Below are 21071 nucleotides of genomic sequence, written 5' to 3' on the forward strand. Positions count from 1 at the left end.
TTTGTGGGACAGGTGTTGGCGCGAACTAAACACGCTCTATGTTTCCCCAACAAAAAAGCGATGTAAAATCGAACATAGTCGTATGTTTGACAAGAAATGCAATTACATGGAGGAGAACATCAAATGACAGCCTTTGCCTTCTAAAACTATTAAACTTGCACTCAGTTGGACTAAGCATGGTGTTGTGTAATTAAACATCTTGTGCAGTACGTGGTGGAACTTTCCTACACCTCAGAATTCGTGTATTTTGGTTTTCGTATAGTGACGATTATTAAAAAGGTTGTTTAAAAATTAACTGGCTAAATGCAGGTGATTCCCGTAGAAAAGGTTTTGGATGTATCTTCCGAACATTCGGTAGGTTATTTGGCCTGACTAATTTATTACAAAAGAACACAATCGTATGTAATAGAAATCATTTGATAACCATATGAGCTTTTTGTAAACGTTATTATTATTAATAAATATATGTACATGGGCTTCTACAAATAATGCATCTCATTTTTATAAATTATAATTAGGATAGTAACTACGAACAATAATCCAACTAGCACGCCTATGGTGTAATTGGCGGTAGAAGAAAAATAAGCATTACAATAATGCCAGCGATGTTTTTCCATCAATATGGCTCAGATATTTCAGATAGAGTTGAAATGTGAGCATCCAACATGCTTTTGTGATATCGAAGAACGCAACAGGACGTTGTAATAATTAAGTACCTCTAGTGACGCCACTATTACAATGTGATTGCATTATTGGATATCAAAAATACTACACAATATAAGATATAATTAGATGCTATATATTAATTACATATATTAGTGCTAGAAGAATGTAGACGCTAATAATAAACAACTTTAACAACTTAAACGTATTGGCCACATATTTCATAGCAAACTACAGGCATTCTTACTTGAATTATAAAAGTAATCCGTTTGTATTACAAAAATAGTAATTTATTGAGGTTAATATGCTTACGTCTTGTTATTGCACGTAACATCTCATAGCCAACCATATTGTTATTCATTTGATGTTTATAATTCGTGCCTAGCATATTACTAACATTGACTATATCAATTTAGATTAAGATATTTAATAAAAACTGACGATATTACAACGCGATGAAGGCCTCAACATATCGGCCATATATTAGATCTACGTATTGCATTGTTATTGAGTTATAGTGATCATTCGTCTCCTTGGAATTCAGACTTGTCGGACGCTTACTATCTTTAGTTTTTTATTCTAGGACCACAAAGCAGTTTCTTTGGTGACGGGCTTTGGCCAATGGAAAACAGAATTACCTGGCGAGGAGAAAGCTGAGCTATTACTGAGGCTAGGGCAACTCCACAGGATCGCTCGCATTGAAGTCGCCAACGAATGTTCGTTATCGAAAGCCAATAATCAGTCACTATAAATCTACGCAAACTGCACGACTTTTTTAGTAACACAAACCTTTTTTTCTTGCTACTCAGTGAATCGACGGACACGCCCTACCAACGAAAATGCATCTGAAATGTTTCTGTACGACGTGCCCTAAAACTACTTTGGCTAATGTCGAGAAGATAGGTTTTATTATATGAGGAACCAATATTAGAGTTGATCTATTTTTTAAATGTTAAAACTTGGAATGCTAGAAGTAGACTTAAACCGCACTTGAAGTTGACTATTGATAATCTTGCCTTTGCAGTTTTTGCGGTTGTGGCACGCACGCACTAAAATGGACTTTAATCTCTTTTATGGATATCCATAAACCTTTTTCGTCTGTTATTAATTGTTGTTGTTATTAGCGTATTCGTCGGCATTTTGGCAGACTGTCGAGGATATCGAAGGAGTTTAGAAATATGGATAACTGGGAATCTAAGGATAACAGTTGTGTTATTTTGTGTTATTTTTTGCAGAAAGTCTCATTATTGTCTATGTTAGCTTAGTTCTCAAACAATCTTTAGGATGCTCACGTACATAATTTCTTCGAGGTAGATTTTTTTCGCGATTGGCAGAAGTACCAAGAGGCTTGGACATATTTGCGTGTACAACTAAAAATCGATAAAAATTCAATTAGACCCTTTTGTATGAAAACATCTCATAGGGTATGTTAGAGTTGGCTTTGATCTTCGAGATCGACTTTGGAAGGTATCTGCACCTCATATGTCCTTCCTTATGCATTTATGAAATTTTGTTACAAAAGCTTTTTGTTGATACGAAATGCTTGCTGTCCGCTCAACACTGACATATAGGTTCTGTGTGCGTTTGTCGAGTTGTAACGGATATTACGTGTTGGTCCGCCGACCTTCGCCTCTCGAAAAACAGTTTTTTGTTTACTGTTTCCAAGCCGAAAATAAATATTTTTGTACACCAACATCAATTTGTGATGTCGGGAGCTTCTGATTGCTACCCAAATAATGCCATTTTACGAACTTAATTTCTCGAAGTTTCTCCATTTTGTTGGACCGCATTTGACTAATATGTTTGTCATTTCACCCCTACAACTTTTTCATAGACCCCTAAACAAAATTTGTTTAAACAAATCCGTTTTGTCGCTAAGAGGGACAAAAAATTAGAAACAGTTCCATTTAGAGGCGAACGAAGGAATGACGAGATGCCGAGGATATGCGTGATGAAGTATAGAGTTTGATCTAAGCAAACTGAACACTGTCATACGATCGTTCTCGTCGTCATACGTACATCAAGCTCTAACTTCATTATTTATGATCATTAATTTGTCAATGTAATATGACGTAAATGTAACCTCGTAAAATAAGTTAGTTTTGACAGACAAACATAGTCCTCTAAGCCGATCTAATCTAAGCCTGGATTGAACGTCATTGGATTCAGCATCCGCATGGTTGGATATTCGAGTGTCACGAGAAGGAACTCCGTTTGTCGCTCTTCTGCCAACGCTTTGTCTGCAGTCTCGAAAGGAAAGCAAGGAAGGTAACAACGCACGCGGTAGGAAGATACTCGAGGCAAAGCACTTTAACGAAGAACTTCGACAGGACAAATTCGACCTAGTTAAGATTATTTGCAGACAACCATTTAACAGGTAAGCACCGCCATGTCAATAAATTTTGATTTCGAGTATTACCGAGCGCTCTCATCGCACCCGTTTTTATAGACGATGTCTTGATGAACATAAATAAAAGAGAATATTTGCATTATATACATGTATATTTGCGGTATAAGCTGTGTAAGTTTGTATAACCTCGTAAGCCTAGAGCACTTCCTGCTAGAGCAGAGATCAATAATAACGGTTCGTTATATAAAATACCATCGTATATGCACTTCTTTTGATGTTTAGATCGATCTTGTTTGGACTTTCGCACCTCAAATTCTTCACCTACCCACCTGAAGAGGAAGATAAGAAAAACAGGCTGAGGAATCCTTCAGGAACCTGTTTGGATAAAGGAGAAGAAATCGTTCTTGATATTGTCCATAATCCTAAGAAGAATAAGACAGAGGGCAACGAAGTGGCAGCTGTGGCCATAAAAAACGCGTGCATCCAAGATATCAATAGAGAGAAAAGATTTGTGGTAAACATCTGAAAACTGCTGGTTTTACATTTTACAAAATAACATAGATTCCACGTTAGTGTATTTACAGGATTTCTGCGTATTCAATTTCAAATGGCTACATTTCTTTCGAAACACCTGATTTAACGTGTCTATAAATGTCTTTAAAAGTTATATTCAAGTCTGATTCTTAAATTTAACTGAATTAATTTTTGATACGATTATAGAACACGCCACTTAACGACGGTGATTCTGATTCATACGATGGAAGCAATGGGCTAAGGGCAAAATCATTGCTCAAGCATTTTACCGACAGCGCATCATTTTCGACTACGGTTAATAATCTTAAACGTACGGCTTTCGCTAACCGATCACCAGGAGTCGTTAAACCCAGTTTTGTATTTGCGCCGAAGACGAGCGCGGCCGAACAGGAAGCTCGTGCAAAGAAAGCAGCTGCTGCGGCAGACGAAATTATACCCGGCAAGTCACCAAAGAAACCGCGAGTTTTAGCTGCTTTTGCATCATGTCCAAGTACCGCTAAACAAACTCCGATATGTAAGCAGAGCAGAAACGTGAAAACAATGAAACCTTTAAGTATTTAGCAGCAGATGAAAATGCTGTAAACAATAAACGTTTACCCTTAATCTACTCTCAGCCAGAATCGAAAGTTACGTTGTAGCTCCCAATTCCTGTTACCTTTGGAACATTGCTACGGGACCTATGAATTGCATACGCTCAGTTCCGTAGCGATGGATCTTTCACATGTGTGCTTCCAAATGGCATTAGTAGCAGTTTTGAATCTTTTTCTAAAAGACATGAATAGTATTCGATAATGTCGCTTTTACAGGTAACTCGTCAACTACGACTAGCTTGGATAACAACGCAGAAAAAGACATCGACCAAAGATTTCTTCAGCATTCCTTCTCCAAGTGGAAAAAAAAAGGTAAAACAGCGAAAACTCAAGAAGGTGAGGTTGAGTTTGCTCAAACTGTTACTTCGAGTCCCATTAAAACCTCTAGAAAAACCAGGTCCTCTTCGCCATCGCTTCGAGTACGGTCCAGTACAGTCGTTCGAAAGTTACAAGACAGTGGAGATAAACATGGGTCTTCTACCGATGCTGAAACTGATGAGGCTCGGAGAGTACCGCCACCGAAGGTAACTATTTTCGAAAATCGCAACTAAGTGTCTATATATCCTACCTTTCCAATAAAATGTTATTGATGAGTAAGGAAAAAACATCTCGAATTAAGCTATCAATACAAAATTATTTGTCGTTACAGGTTCGCACTTCTATGCTGGAGTTATCCACAGAATTGCGCGCGTTTAAGAGAAGGTCCGTTGCTGAGGGTAGAACAGATCAGAAGTCAGTTTTCGCCGCAACGGGAGCGTCTACAAATAAAAAAGCGAGATCGAGCGGCGACATTTTGCAAAAAATATTCTCGTCTAGTGAAGATGAGTCAACTGCGGCTCCTGTCACTAGCGCCAATAATAATCACAATCCCAACTCTGCTAACCAATCTGCAGAAACACAACACAAGACATTACGAAATCATCCAATAGGACACAGCTCTAGTTTATATCAAACGGAGGATGATATTTCAGAAGATAGCGAGCCCCAACCTGGCCCTTCGTGGCGAATTGATCCACCAAGAAAGAAAAGGGCAGTCAACGGAGAAATTTTCAAGGAAATGGCTAGAAAAAAGGCTAAAAACGGACTAAATGAAGCAGGTCTGTAGAATCATCAAAATATTTGCGGTTTGAAATAAGCAACACCGATAAGCTTGGTATATGAATGCATGTGTTGTGATTAAACCCAATATAAAGACAAATAGTTGCTGGTTTTGAATTACTGCGCATAATAGAGCTTGACGTATCCATCAATATCTGTCAAGGATTCATAGTTTCTTCTATCATATACATTTTTCGTTGCCTCTTATGCAATAATATTACCAGATGTGTTTTAAATTGAGCACGTACATACAGTTATTTGCATCTAAACGTGTCCATACGTGCGACCTTTTCTTCGTTTTTCGTTGAGACCAAATACCGTTCTGTAACTGCTTATTGATTTTTTCTTTTGTTATATTGTAGCTGCACTGAATTATACTAAACCACGCGGATCCCCGCCTGAATATGGCTCTATTGACAGCAGGGATACTGCAGATTCTACCACAACGTTACCATCAATTGTGGTAAAATCAGAAGTTCGTAGTGACGACGAAGATCTACCGATTATGATAAAAAATGAGGTCATCGAATTAGGGGGTACGTACTTCTACGTTTGCAACCTATAATATGTATAAGACCGTATTTTAGGAACTCAATTGAGAACGGAAATAACGCATCGAAGCCCGACTAATGCTGCTTATTTTGCACACTGGTCACAGACTCAGACGACACAATTGACTTGGAAGTTTCGAAGAGTAATAAGGAAAACGGACAGCACAGAAGAAGGAAAAATCATAACCCACCAGTCAATTGTGAAGTTGATAGTGACTCCGACCTTGAGGTAAGTACTAACCGATTAGACATCACTTATTCAAAGTAGATATTATTTAGTATCAGAAATGGAGTTAGTTGAGAAGCAGAGACAGATTACTACCCAGTAATTAAAGCCGGGTACTAAAACGACTAACCTATGATAGCGCTTATAGTGCTATTAGTCAGCTCAGTTATGTCTCTTTATATATGTCGTATTATTGCAATGGGACGATGGTTTATTATTGATGGTATTTTTTGAAAATCTGATTCCTCTTATAGGTATTTTCTATAATTTATTTTTCCGTTTTTTAAATGATTAGGTAGTAGGCAATAAGCTGATGCGTGGTGTGGTATTCGCACTAAGCGGCTTTAAGAATCCTTACCGTGCGTCGCTGCGAGGTATGGCCATTTCAATGGGCGCAAAATACAGACCCCACTGGGATGACACCTGCACACATCTTGTGTAAGTATTAAACAGCTGTTTCAAAGCAATTATATACTAGTATATGATAAACGTAAATGCTATCACCCGATCCCTAGACATTACAATACTAAGTCAACAAGTATCGAGAATTTCAAAAAGCTCGTGTGTTCCAATTATCTCTTTCCGTTACATTCAAAATATATGCGCCATTGTTTTCTTAAGTCGTAAAAATAGCTTTAAAGCTTGAAAAGCAAATCGAAGCCCTTTTTAATCTTGGATTCCCTCAATCGTCTCAAACCATTTTCCTTCATCTTTTCATGAGTCAAAAGAAACTAAATTTCGTTGCAATACAGATATCGAGCTTTTCTGCAAAGATGTAACAAATAGTGCCGTATGGGCCTATGTACCAGATCGTAGCGAATAACCCGCTTTTTACACTCCTAGTATTCAGACTTAGATCAGCATTTACGAAATATTTTTTATGTCTTCGTAACATCAAAGCCAAAGGGACGTTTAGAATAAAGATAGTTATCTACCTGATCTTGCAACTTTATTTAATCTAGGCTTCTCGTCAAGCGATACACATACGGTCTTTCTTTTGTTTTATGTGATATCCATAAACCCACTTTTTATCTTTTGCAATCACACGTTAGATTTGTGACAGCCTTGATTTTTCAAAGAATTTAGGTCTTTTGGCGCTATGCTTGCTGTGAACTTCCTAGTCACCAAGGAATTTTTCAAAATGATCCAACATCAGATCGAAAAAGATGTTTGATACCTCTGCGAGTTTTCTCAGGGCGATCCTGCAATCTTCCAACATGAGTTATTTTGCCTTGTTTTCAAAGATACTCGCTGTGACAGATTTTAGTTCGTCTTCAAATTTCTCATCCATCAACACTTAGTACCACTTATGCTTGCAGTTACTGGGTCTTAGCAAGGACCTTGAAAATCTTGAGTGGCATTTGCATTACGAACATTTAATTTCGTTCTTAATACACATCATGATGTACAGTCTTTAATATTGCTTCCGTAACGAAACATTGAATGCTACCTATTTCAAAACGCCTACGAAATATTTTTCGGAATACGACCTTGATCATATTACTATAGGTTCAGTAATAACGCCATACATAAGATCTCATTTACGTTTTTTCTTTGCTTATAGATGCGCATTTAAGAACACACCGAAATTTAATGAGGTTCACCGCAAAGGAGGTAGAATTGTTACCGCGGCCTGGATTGCGACATCTCACCTTAACCAAAAGCTTTCTTACTGGAAAAAGTATGTACTAATGTCTCTCTCTCTCCCTCTCTCTCCCCCAACAATACATAACGCAAGTAAGCGACTCTCTGAAGGTCTAATGCTGATTCACAGCAACATATAAATTTATTGTAGGGTACTTTAACCATCCATCGTATATTTTTAGCGCAATCCACTAAAAGTATGGGCTCCCTTATGAACTATACTTACATTTCTAGAAAGCTCGCTTACTCAGTGCTGCTATGAATACTGTATGTGTGGTGCACTATACAGAATTCATAAACATTAGATGACAAATTTCACAAGGCTAGTTTATATAATAAAATTAGCTAGTTTATGTACGGGCATTTCGACTGTCTGTGACGATGCTAAAGAACTTCTGTTATACCGTTAAACATGATTATAGTATGCTACTTCGCTATTGTTAACAGCGAAATTAATTTTGTCAAGATGCGTCACTTGCTATCCAGTGTAGAGCTTGATACTCAGTAAGCATGGGGGGTTCTGTAAACTTGATATTATATCCTAGCCCTATAAAACAAACGAATATAATGAAAATAACGTGTCTTCAACTAAAACGCTAAATAGTTACAATGACATTTTAATAATATACATATGCAGCAATCATATATATATTTTTTTTTTCTATTTTTCTTTTTCCTATCCTTCTACTTTGTGTTTGGATGGATTTCAGTTATCGACTTGATTAGGCTCAACCGCTTTGCTCCTGTCATCATTCTGTTCATGATTAGTGTAAATAAAGAATGAAAAAGGAAAAACAATTTGATAACTGCTCTTGCGTATCATTTCCGTTGTTTTGTATCAATAATATTATAGATACCATTTATATCTGTAATACTCAGCTCTGCTACGCATGTTATTGGAAAAATTGTGAAAAACACTGACGTATCTCAAAAATACATTTTGGAATCCAACCCTTTTGCGATTAAGTCAATCCGTGCGTCCTTCATGAAGAAATAAGTGTCAAATACTAATATATATATATACCTATATGTACTATAATAGTACATATAAGTCTATATATTTACTAATAGAATCCTGGTTGAAGTGCAGGTATATACATCATATTTCAGCTTAGGCAACTCCTCGGTCTTTTAGTGTGAGATCTTGGGGGGAATAAGTTTTGTCCAGTATATGCATATTGAAGCAAAGCTAGAAAAGTAGCCTTATTTCATGCGTATATTGTAACTACCTCTCTGAAAGGCAGATTAGATACGTGCAGTTTCTTCATGAAATACATAATCCCAAAGTAGCATACCATCACTAATGTATACAATCGATACACAAAAATAACACGATACAAGATAACCGCGCAATAGCATCATTTGACCATACCACTAGGTAACATATCACTGGCCCGACATATAACATGTGAAACTTCTTCGACATAGAGTGATATAATCCAATTCGCCTTGAGAAGTCTTTACTTCTAAGCAAGCAACCTGTCAATGCAAGTGTGCTCCTTTGATTTTCATAAAAACAGAAACTCAAGGAGACTAACAACATGGCAAGTAAGCTGATTCTAACTCGCTGCAAGATGACAACTCGTTTTGATGAAACATTCAATATCCAACGATACGCAACATCATCGTTACAATCATTTGTTTTTAACAGTAACAAAATTTCTATTTTTACAGCAGGGTTTTTCCAGAACGTTTTTTTTTTTGCAAATGAGAGGATTAACTAAGTCAAAAGAATCTAGGTTGTCATTGAGATTCCGACAAAATGATGAGATCAACTGTATGAGACGATTAGAGATCCAGAGCATTTCTCTGCTCTGCGCCTACACTAAAGTCTTGTTTAGTGCAGTTTTCTTGAAATCGTTTTGATTTTTTGGTAGCTTCCATTTATTGCCTGCTTATTGTCATCGAACGCTCGCCGACTGGCGTAGTTCTCTGCGCAATATGCTGCAGTTTAAGGTTTCCATTACGGTTCGCGTGGGACAAGAGCAGTCAGACATTCGACCTCTTGCTGAAGCGTGTGTAGCTTTTTCAAAATCTTTCCTGAACCGTCCTCGAACTAAGAGAGGACACCGGAGGTGCTGACACCGCCGGCTGTGCAAACTGTTTATTGCGTCGATAACTTTTCACTAGAGCCATGTTGCTGGAATATGGTCTGGTGGATATGTCGTGGCTTATCAGGGCAACTGGCTTCTTTCGATTTCGCGCTGGTCTGTAGTTTGATAACGTAATGGAAGAAGAAAACGCGTAATTAATCGGAGGCGGATTTATCGGTAAGTAACATCGCGCAATTGAGTGAACGCCATGGGTAGGTTGATTGCTGTTCGACCTTAGCTTCAGATTAGCTGCACTAGACGGAAGTGCTCGGGAAGACAATCTGGATAATGATGGCCGCTGTGATGGAAGTCCAAATTGTGAGCGTAACTTAAAGCCCTCTCCAGTGCGATCCCTTTCGATTGAACTGCCATTGGTGCAAATATAGACGACAAGGGAATAAACATTTAGTAATTCGAGTGAAGCTAAATTGGCGACCTCGTTTTAAGATTTTTCGCTCCATAGAGAATAGCAAACTGGATCAAAGGTCCTTAAAAGATACATAATTGCGATCTAACGAAATATATATGAAAAAACTGTATCTAATGAAGAACTAACCTTATTAGGAATCCCGCCCAATACATTTGCTGATGCTCTTCGTCAGGTAGGATCGCACGCAGTGATACGGGAAAGAAAGGCTGTACCTCCATGAGAGTGCGACAGGCCACGACAACCGCTACAGCCAGCAGCGAACAGGGTAGGCTTTGAAGGATGATATCTACAAGGACAGACGAGAGAACCCCTTTTTTATCAAGTTCTAATAGAAATCACACTGACATAATTATTTCGCGCGGTTAAAGTATTGGAAACAAACGAATACATTCTTGCATCCTTCTGTCAATGAATTTCGTAATTAACATTTACCACAACGAAGTTGGGAGAGGTAACTTCTCTGCCCGCAAAGTAAGTTTGAAGAAATATAATATAGAGAAGTGCACAATTTTATTTTATTTGCTAGGCATTGATAATACATATCATGAGTACATTTAGCCAGCTTCCATCAAAACCGTGTTTTCCTTGACAGGCATCATTTTTTTTCTCTGGCCTTCTGCATACTACCTCGTTGGTCCGCGATGCACACTTAATACGGCTAAACTTTTGGTGAAATACGAAAATACCAAAATATTCTGATTAAAAATTATTCGAATAATTTTTTCTACAAGAGGATGCTCTGCAAACGCTTACGATAAAGTGTTGCTTTCTCGAAATACTCGGCAAGATCACGCAAACTTTTTCTGGTCTGTGGATGTTTCACGTTCTCCAATAGGTATTCACTATAAAAAACGTAAAATAAGAGTTGATCTTAGTTAAACTAAGCCCAGTCTAACTTTAAGACCTTGTTACTAAGTAATACATTAGCGTAAACAATTAGAAGGCACTATTCAAGTCAGATACAAGATTCTGAAGGAAAAATGCGGATCAATAGAGAACAAGTCGTTTCTAGAGGAATCAAAAATACTATTCGCTAAAAGTACTGGAGTCATTCTTAGCTAGTTTTACATGTAGGACAGAATAATTTTTCCACGACTATATTATCCTTGAATGTTGTGAATTTCTAAGGCATTGTATAGCAAAAAAAAAACAGTCTCTACCAGATGGATGCTTCCATTGAGCCTGACGATAAAAAAACTGGCAGCAAAAAAAACTTGCCGGAAAAAACCAAGAAATGTGCTCAGCACCGGAACAGAAACGTTCCATTGGAAAAACAGCAACATCTGCCTTTCGGCGCGAACGTATTCGCTTAACTCGTACGGGCAGACGAGAAGCGCATTCAGATCGGATCCACGAGGAATATGATGATCCCATTCGATCGATTTCGCTGAAATATTGTTATATTATGTTAATTGATCGTTGCTCCAGTCGTATCGATACGGGACGCATCGTGATTATTTTCATATAGGTACTTCCAAATGCAAATGTTTTAGTTATTAACTCAAGAGCAATTAGTGATTTACGTGTGCCATCTGCTTAAACATCGTTATTTTCATTTGTCGCATGTCTATGCCTGTCAACTCACAATTCAATTCATACTCTCTTGTCGAAGAGTCAGAGTGCAAGTCTTCTTCTGATTTAAGTTGATCGATGTTTTGATTCGAGAAAAAAAAAGCTTTTTTGGCCGTTATTTTATATAAAGCCATGATGATAAACCATACCGCGACTCCGATATTGGAGCCTGAGGGGGCCATAAGCCATATTTTGCGGATTTATGGAAAATCTGTGCAAAAGATTTCATGAATATACCATATAGTAATTATGTAGCAGCAATTATCTGAGCCAACTTACCAGCTAGCTGTAGACAAGTCAGGACTTGCATTTCGAGTTTGTCACCTAGAAATAGCCTGTTGGCGTGGTCGACGAATCGATCATAGAAGTAGATAGCTAACTGTATCACTTCGATGGAAAGCTTTAGAGTTTTCGCGGCGTTTAGCATCCAAGCAAGAATTTTCTCCCGATGTTCGATATAAGCAGAATGGCAAGACAATGGTATGCGATTCCGTTCGCGTTGCAGCAAGTTCGCAATAATCTAAATGCAATGGTAATTATGGAAGTTGTTCAACAAATGAAAGCACTATAAGTAAAAGCTTCTTTAAAGAGCTTTACTATAAATGAAAATCACAGTCAAACAACATGAGGTGCAAAGGTCCATCACAGCGGGAATTTGACGTTTATCAATGCGGGACTATCGCGAAAACTATCTGTTACATATGTTTGTAAATCGAAATAATAACCGTGTAGGTTAAGACACACGCAACTGCTGCTAGGAGCGCAATTTAGTCGTTCGCCACTGCACAAATCTGCATAGAGGGTTGTCAGAATGAATAACAGAATAAACTAAGCTACGTTATCAAACGAACTACAACAACTATAGTCTCTGGTTTTCCATCAAGGTGTGGTAAGCCATGCTAACAATAGCAATGGAACCTAAAAAACAGCGACCTGAATCACAATCACAAGCCAAACACACAAAAATTTCCGCATACGTACATCTAGTATTACTACATCCGAGGAGACAGCTATTGTAGTTCGATAGAATATCATCTGTGTAGATAATGGATGGCATTTGATGCGACAAGTTGGCACACGCGATTTCAATGCAATCATCTTGAAGCTTGAAAGTCACCTATCAAAAACTATCGCGATTTAAATAGGCTATATTTCTTGCTTTGTATGCGTCGAGCCTAGTCATTATAAGCACTCTTCCAAAATTGATGCTTTGCGAGGCCAATGCCCTGCAATTGCCACAGGCAGATAGTGCCAAACCTAATGACACATCTGTACAAATCAATTAATTGATATGTGTGATGGGTGTGCATACATATTTAAGAGTGCGATCAGTATCTTTAAAGTAGTAATATATCTACTACTTCAAATAATTGTCCTTATAAAAAAACTGGGTTTAAATACGGTCAGTTTTATTCGCCTGAAATCGATCCATATATATATATATATATATATATATATATATATATATTGTCGAGTTAAACGAAAGTGACAATGAATAATCAGGATTCTTAAAGAGAAATAAAAGCTGGTAACAAAAATGGAAAAACTGTAGAAAATCTTACTTATAAAGTAAGTACTCTTAAATCTAAATTAATACCAGAAACCTTATGTTGATGTTGATCGCAGTTGTTCGTTCAATTTGTATTAATAAGCAGGTCTTCTTATAAGCGGGCCACTTAACATAAAACCCAAAGAAGTGAAGTCTAAGTTCAAGACAGTAAACTGGAATTCAGCAAGTAGAAGCTGAAGTAAAGCAAAACTTGATACATGACACAGGTTCGATTACAAATCTAGTTTACATAATTGCATATTAAGTGAACTAACCGTGAGTCAATTTATTCTTTTTTAAATAATTTACTTACCTCAACTTTGTACTGATCTTCATCCCACACGGTGTCCTTCATCACGCTATCTGGACTACTCAAATGGATATCAATGTAAAGAGGTTTTCTTTTTTGCTGAAGCGCTTTGTCAATCTCAGGGTCCCGTCGGAGCCCGCTCAGCGAATTCACTGACGCAGAACTACGGGCATCCGAACTGCTCAAACTACTGACGCTGCCATCTTCCAGCTTCGAAGTGACGTCATCGCCATTAGTAAGCACCGCATCATCACAGGACGTTACGTCTACCTCACTCACAGTTTCTTGAATGGACTCAAGCTCCGAGCAGATTTTGACCACGTGCTCATCTCTAATGTCCTGTTCGGTAAACATGAACAGTGTTGGGTGTGTCGTCGGTGAGGACACATTGTTAACGGCACATTCGCTATTCTGGTCCTTTTGCCCACACACGTCCTTGATCGTCATTCTGGCCTTCTTGATGATCTGGCCGTCGGTTTCGGTTAGGGGACGCTTGTACGAATGGAGGACAAATCCCGCCATCCCAATCATATCACTTTCCTGTATTTCTCTATCGCGGAACTAAACCAAAACAGTCGCAGTAACAATTAGGTACGACAACTAAGCAAACCCCTTGTTCACACCTACAATCTATGGTCTGCCATCTTTTAATGTATAGCAGCATGAGCTATTGTACTAGTTCTGACCTCGGACTGGCGTAACTACTCAGTACATCTGCATCTGCAACACTGACAGAGATACAGCCAAACCCACAGGCTACGAATGACCACAGACTCCCACACGCTCACACTCATTCACGGATACGTCCACATACAGAAGAAACAGATCCATAGAAAGCAAAATGGTTAAGAGTAATGGCTGCGGTAGAATTTCGAGAAATTCGAAGAAGGTAAGAGCTAGACTATCGCTAATGGTAAACTATAATAGATCGTCTTTGCCATTCACTAGTGGGTGATTTGACGCTAATCAAAAGAGACATAGTAACATTCGTTTACACGTTGTCCACCAAGAGGAAGACCACAATAACGGCGTGGATCAATGGTTTACGGTACAGTAAGCTAAAGGGAGACTGGTTGCTTGTCAATAGTAGCCCGTATGAAGTAGGAGTACTACTCAGTGGTGTTAGAGTGTGATGACTCGTGGTTGAGAGAGTAACGAGGCTTCATCACTCGGACTACTTCATACTTGAGAAAGTGCCGTGTCGATGGTACCGTGGAGATCCATTCTCGTTGGAGGCTGTCGACAAAAGAGCCTCGAGGATCAAGGAGCTGACCACCATGGCGCCATCACGGTATACGAACGTAAGAATAAACGAATTCGACAGCAAAGTAGCAGATTACAAATCACATCAACAGGCAGCAGCAGCGGCAACCACAACAAGAGTGACATCTGTCCAACGCCAGCAGACCACTTGTCGTTCTGCGTTGTTTGATATTGCACTTCTACATTGACCTATTGACTTTCTTTTGTGGTGCCTAATTTCGACGCTTACCCATCACGCAAAGCTAATTGGACAACGACAGAATCGTAACGCAGTCACAGTTTAAATACGTGTGCACAAGGGAGTAAGACAGTTCCTTACCGAAACTACCAATAGGAGCATCAATAGGAATAAAGAAGACGACGATAACGAAGGCAACCATGACGCCAGCCAGGTCATTTAAAATCACTGTATTGACATACATGAATGTTTCGCAGAGGACGCAATCCATCTTACATACACAGCTTACTAATTTATATACCTCTGTGATGCTTGACGAATATCAAAAGGAATAATTGGTTACTTGTTATGTTGCCCTATTTATTTCACGTAGAGAATTCTACCAGTATGTTATACAGAGAGGTTACAGCGTCGATATGTGTGAGTCAATAAGCTGATATGAATAGGGATCTGCATATGTTGTGTTTAATTTATAGTTTAATTTTCACCATTGAGTATACATTATCTTTTGCGCATTCTTCGTTTCGCGCCGTATGTTTTGAATTGGGTAGACACCAATCAAATCGAACATCTTTAATCAGCTGTAGGCAATGACCTCCGTCAACCATAAGCTAAAGTACGGGCTGTTTGTCATAAACGAGCAAGTCACCATTGTTTCCTACAACCCATAAGATGATGATTTTGCCACGGTTTCTTCTTATTTAAAAAGAAGTATGACAGAATAATTTTTTAGATACAATTTGATAATTAGTAATCATAGTTTAAACACTAGGACTAAACACACCAACCTTTAAGTTTAGGTTGATGAACCACTGCTAGACTTCCTACCGAATAAAATCAATAAACGGATAACAGATTTCCCCTTCCTGGAAAGTAAAGTTAGCTTTAATTTTGGCTTGATACGAGTAAAATAAAATAACATAGCCGGCAAAAAACAAGATTCGCTCAGGTGCGCGGAAACCAATAGCACTTGTGTTTTTTCGAAGGTACATATGTAAGTCGGTAACACTGACTGCATCGGTTGTACCTACATTATCTGGAGAACGCATTTAGACCACATCAATCAAAGATAATTGGAATCACGAAGCTACATAATTGAGAACTCCACTTCACCGTGAGCGATTTTCGCTGTCACATCGTTGTAAATCATCGATGTGTTCAGTTTCTGCGGATTGTGTCCGCGCAGAGAATAGACATCCTATATGCTCTAGACGGCCGAGAGAGGGCGCTGCGCAAGCTGGTAGGTTTAAATTTTCGCGCCGAAGTATCTTCCTATCCAGAGCATGGAAATTTAGCTTTCCGCTGACGCCTTCTAAAAGTCGGTACATTCATGTGATGCCTTGTACTATTAATGCAGGAGTTTGTGGGGTAACGTACTTTGAAAACTTAAGTGTGCAAATGCTCATACCAACTTTGACAAGGACCAATGGAGCAACAGCGGATGCGAACTATCGGTTGTATTTAGTTTTGGCAGAAATCGAGGATTCGCGCCAAAGCGTCGCGTTTGAATTTTTCTAACCGCACACATATAGCGCAGGTAATTTCTTACAGATGCGAAGGAGTCGTGCTGTTTTGGGCAAACGTGCATCCCAAGCAAAAGTACCTATACTACATTTAAGTTGTCATCAATTTTATGTTGCTAGACTTTTCTTTTATGACAACTACGTTGTGGATACGTATTTAATGTGATTTGTAATTGTTGGTGCTTGTGTATTTGAGCCTTGATGAGCTTCTTCGAAAAGCGTTACGTAGTTGCGGTAAGTTACTTGGCTTATGATGGTGATGACTGCTACTGTATGTAGATTTGATATCGTAGGTTAGCAGCACAACTAGGTGGTGAGAAAGGTATACATTTAGATGGGCACTCTTCACTGTGTCGCATGCTAGGTCAATGTACTTAGCTGCATGTCCGCGCTTGGCAGATTGGTCAGCCCCGATGTTTTGCAATATGTTGACGTCTTCATGCACCAGTTCCTGCTGATAATCTACACGTCATATAAAGGTTTCTTTAGCTACTGCTGGGTAGAGTGACAATGCAACGGGCAATATGCAGTGACTTGCTGTTTTCAACGTACGATGTATGTGCATTGTCGGAGGCGGAAACAGACGTACATAAAATAGCGCTTGGAAACGGTGATGGAGAGAAAAACCGTTGTGCTTAGCGTTAGGCAATGTTCAAGCAGAAAAACTGAGCGACAGAAGTGCCCCGTTGTCCGGAAAAGGTACCACTGGAGGCTTCTTGCTTTAAAGTCAATGAACGTCTGTTTGGATAATCATAATTTAGATATCGATGTTGCAACTGTCTTGTTCGTTTGCATGTGGATGGCATGTCTGTTGTAACTTGTTGAACAGCAAATAATAAACTTGGATTATCTTTGATTAATTGTAAGCTTTGCGGTTAAGTGTTTACAAAAATAATATGGACTCATTTGAGCGTTTGGATCAGAGTACGGCTGATTATTTGCGGTTAATTGAAGGAACTTGCGAAACTTCTATTGGCCGTGCTACTTCTTTGAGATGCATTAAATTGAATGCTAATATTCCAAAATGAGCCTTACAAAATTTGCAATATCTATGATCTATCTATAGCGCTTAATCAGATAAGCCGCCCATATAAAGACGGTTTACTGTTAAAAATATCAGTCAGTGCCTAATATGATACTCAACTTGCGACTAAGTAGAGGTATATGAAAAAAATTCACTGATAATATGCTTTTATATCCTTGGCGAATTAGCTCCGCTCTATATCCTATCTGTGAGCAAATCTTTAATGAAACGTTGAAGTGTGCCATGTCAAAGGTTTTCGAAAAGTATTGCGGGAACTCGCACTAGGTGTTTACGTATATACGTATTATATATACCCTAAATAGGTTAGCCGCTATATTGAAAGTAAACAAACTAATTTGGATCTCCAGATGAAAATTGCGTATTACGGTAGATTGAATAGTACTTGTTTTATATTTAACATAACTTAAACATATACAAATAGTCAATATGATACACTGTTGCTGTATTCTGTGTATTAAACTTATACAAATAGTCAATATGATACACTGTTGCTGTATTCTGTGTACAAATTACATCATTTTTTTTTCACTTTTACACGTGGATTTTGGGGCATCTCCATAGCTTGTCAGTTCCTTGGAAATGTTCACGTGTTCTTTTTTGTTGAAGAATCGCGAAGGCCTTGTTGGAGTCGTATGTATTTTATAGTGAACCTCGATTAATAACACGGAAGATGATATTTCCGTGCGCCACACTTCAATACCAAAACGGTGAACAAATAATTGACAGCCTTTAAGAACAAAAATGCAAAACTGATTTGGAAATTTTCTTATGTGTTACATTTGTGCCATCGAACCTGTCGTAGTGATCATCGAAGTTGGATCAATATACGGAAAAATTTTAATCTTCGTTTTACTTTTCTGTGTGCAATAGTTCGTTATATATTGATTTCACTAAGCAGCTAAGCATATCGTTGATTGGTACAAAAGCAACATATAGAGTAAAACAAATTTAATAAAACAAACATGGAGTCAGCGTACAGCTAAAAGATTTGTAAGCATATCTGTATGGTATGTTGCTCAAGTAAGTTTGTTCGATCTTTAAATTGGAGGTCACCTCAGCATGGGTGGAGACTCAATGGACACACACAAGGCAGACTACTTTATGATATTAATATCTTTTTACGAAGTTTTACAACGTTTACCCTCATTAGTAATACCGAGTAATTTGAACCAATAGATGTAGAGTCTTTGTTGAACTTGTCTAATAGGTTGTTGTTGATTTCCACGCAGACGAGCGGTATACTGAAGGGCTTAACTGTACCACTTGTTTAGTTCAAGTTGCGTCCTATCAGTATTAGCGAAAGCCCACACGCTTCATAAGGTTAACAAACTAAACGGTTGGGTTCCGCCACAAAAAAGGTTCACAGCGACATATGATAAATGGACAATTTTCCCTTAGCACTTCCAAAAAGTACAGGCCTTTTCTTTGAATTTTGATCTGAAAATTCATAACCTTTGAAGTTTGACAATCGAAATAAGACAAAAGAATTGAAACATGTTACGTTTTATAGATTTCTCTACTCTGCTGTACTAGCCGGGCTTTTGTGCACTTCAAGTAGTTGTTTTATTAATTTACGTTAGTCTTTCCAGGTGACGTGATTCGCAAGTATCCACCATGGAGTCTACAGTAAGTATTATGTAAAATACAGTACTGCGATGATTGCTTATTACTGTCGCTATTATGTAGGCACAGTCTGAAATCGAAAACGAATGTATTTAGAAATATATTTAATTGACTGTTATTCTGGCTTCTAATATAATTCGTTTGGTGGGTCGGCGAATCATGCTATATCACGAAAACGTCCTTCTCCGCATCGAACGTATGTATTAGAAAAGGGATTGCTGAGAATAGCGATTTCTCAGCACATTTTAAGGCCGAGTAGCATTTATGATAATGGACAAGCTTAGTACGCTCAACGGCACCATAAGGAAGTAGGCACGAAGTGATTTTAAAAATCGATAGCTTGTTCTTGTTGAATAAGTAGGTACGCCAGTTTTTTAAAACATTCGTTATAATTTCCTGCTGCATTCTTATGGAAACTCTATTCATAAAAAATGATTTGAAAGAAAAAATATCAGTTATGATGACCAACTTGAAGAAACCTGCAAAAATATGACACGCTGCAGTACTGCAATAGTTATTTCCAGCCAGCGATTTTCAATATTTTAAAACATTGTTTTGAAAATTTGGTTATTTGTTTGTGTTGTACGCCATAGTTGATTCGTTGGTCAACCTTTCATGCATAATTATGATGGGTCTACAGAGCGATCTTTTTACACTCCTTACCGTAGTTGGAATTTACAGCTTCCGCTTCAGAGTACTGGTTTACTACCGGATCTGGCCGTTAACTGGCTACTCTCACGATTTTCGTTAAGTTTTTTGACTTGCCATTTTTCTGCATCATGTGCGAGAACTAAATACCAATTTCTTTCTTGACCGTCGTTTACGATCCACCAAGTCAGCAACGATGAAGGAACGATCACTGATCAAAAGCATGTCATTTTCCCTTACTGCCAACCGTCGACATTTTCAAAGATCAAGAAAAACTGCTTTCATGTAACGCCGCGTTTAAAGAGTCGTTGATGTCAAACATTTGTGGTGGCCCGTGATTTTGACGAATACTCGTTTTCAAGGTGGGCCGGTAAAGCGGTGGTCGGAGCTCGCCAATGTGAGCCAGTTTCTGTTCAATATTCTTTGTAAACATATTTATGGTTTTTTTTTATCAGCTTCCACTTTGACTTAGAGCAATATTATTAGTTAGCTCTGAGCAACTCACACTCAGGTACCTTGCGTTTTTGGGCTTCTTCGTTATTAAATTCGTATAAGTATATAAACACGTCGCAGTTGTTAGCCTTTGTGCGCAGTGTATCATGTGATGTGTAACTGCACAAAATTACACAACATACGTCTCCATCGATGGTCGATCGAATTTTAGAGATATTTTTCAACAGTCAATATCAAAGCCGGTTTTTCTTAACCTTAGACACATGTGTTTATTATTGTTGTTCATGTGTTACCAGTGCTAAGTTTTTACTCTTATAAACCAACATGTTATATAATTTCTCTGCGTAGAATAGACAAACACGACCCGCTCTTTTTACTTCCAAGGACTGTCATAATGATCTCAACAGAATGAAATTGTACAGGGTGCTTGAAACTAATTTTAATTATTCGCGTCATATGCATTGTTATTGATTCCATCACTTGGCGGCTAAAATTTAGAATTACAGTCAGTCCTAACTGAAAATTATATCGATATGCTTATCGCTATCGTCAGTTGTGTAACGCCTAACTTATGTCTATCACGGAAGGCGCTATCCGCTTTCCCAGGCAGATGCATTCGAGCCGAATGGTGAAATCATAATGTGTTCGCAGGATTTTTCAAAGAGGCGCATCGTCTTCCGGTGAAGGGCCTCTTGGCGTAGTACTATCAGAGCAAAAGGCACATGGTA

General features: G+C 38.3%; 3 protein-coding genes across 13 annotated transcripts in view; 2 read left to right on the forward strand and 1 right to left on the reverse strand.

Annotated features, from left to right (window-relative positions):
• Positions 1-28: 28 nt before the first annotated feature.
• LOC111268016 (uncharacterized) lies at positions 29-8462 on the forward strand. Of its 2 annotated transcripts, none has more exons than XM_022846690.2 (12): positions 29-354; positions 1247-1379; positions 2833-3040; positions 3296-3527; positions 3734-4061; positions 4354-4661; positions 4787-5234; positions 5598-5771; positions 5894-6015; positions 6308-6450; positions 7577-7693; positions 8367-8462. In XM_022846690.2, exons 1-12 carry the CDS (start codon positions 304-306, stop codon positions 8380-8382), a joined length of 2280 nt encoding a protein of 759 aa, XP_022702425.1. In that variant the 5' UTR covers positions 29-303; the 3' UTR covers positions 8383-8462. The 2 variants fall into 2 exon arrangements, with proteins under 2 accessions (XP_022702425.1, XP_022702426.1); XM_022846691.2 differs by having other exon boundaries at positions 3734-3986.
• On the reverse strand, positions 7763-16242 carry LOC111268017 (uncharacterized). Of its 3 annotated transcripts, none has more exons than XM_022846693.2 (7): positions 16083-16242; positions 13614-14171; positions 12031-12271; positions 11398-11566; positions 10933-11021; positions 10306-10465; positions 7763-10114 (listed from the first exon to the last, which is right to left on the reverse strand). In XM_022846693.2, exons 1-7 carry the CDS (start codon positions 16098-16100, stop codon positions 9685-9687), a joined length of 1665 nt encoding a protein of 554 aa, XP_022702428.1. In that variant the 5' UTR covers positions 16101-16242; the 3' UTR covers positions 7763-9684. The 3 variants fall into 3 exon arrangements, with proteins under 3 accessions (XP_022702428.1, XP_086827669.1, XP_022702427.1); XM_086971543.1 differs by having other exon boundaries at positions 15840-16242; XM_022846692.2 differs by having other exon boundaries at positions 14796-16242.
• Positions 16243-16459: 217 nt separating this feature from the next.
• Positions 16460-21071, forward strand: part of LOC111268013 (uncharacterized) — a 37128-nt gene continuing 32516 nt past the window's right edge. For 3 of the 8 annotated variants that reach the window (XM_022846673.2, XM_022846679.2, XM_022846680.2), the window contains exon 1: positions 16606-16808. In XM_022846673.2, coding sequence (XP_022702408.1) covers positions 16776-16808 — 33 coding nt within the window. In that variant the 5' untranslated portion in view covers positions 16606-16775. The other 5 variants (XM_022846677.2, XM_022846676.2, XM_022846675.2 and 2 more) reach the window with 5 other exon arrangements.

The sequence above is a fragment of the Varroa jacobsoni genome, unplaced genomic scaffold (assembly GCF_002532875.2).
Source record: "Varroa jacobsoni isolate VJ856 unplaced genomic scaffold, vjacob_1.0 scaffold_1248, whole genome shotgun sequence".
Lineage (NCBI taxonomy): Eukaryota > Metazoa > Arthropoda > Arachnida > Mesostigmata > Varroidae > Varroa > Varroa jacobsoni.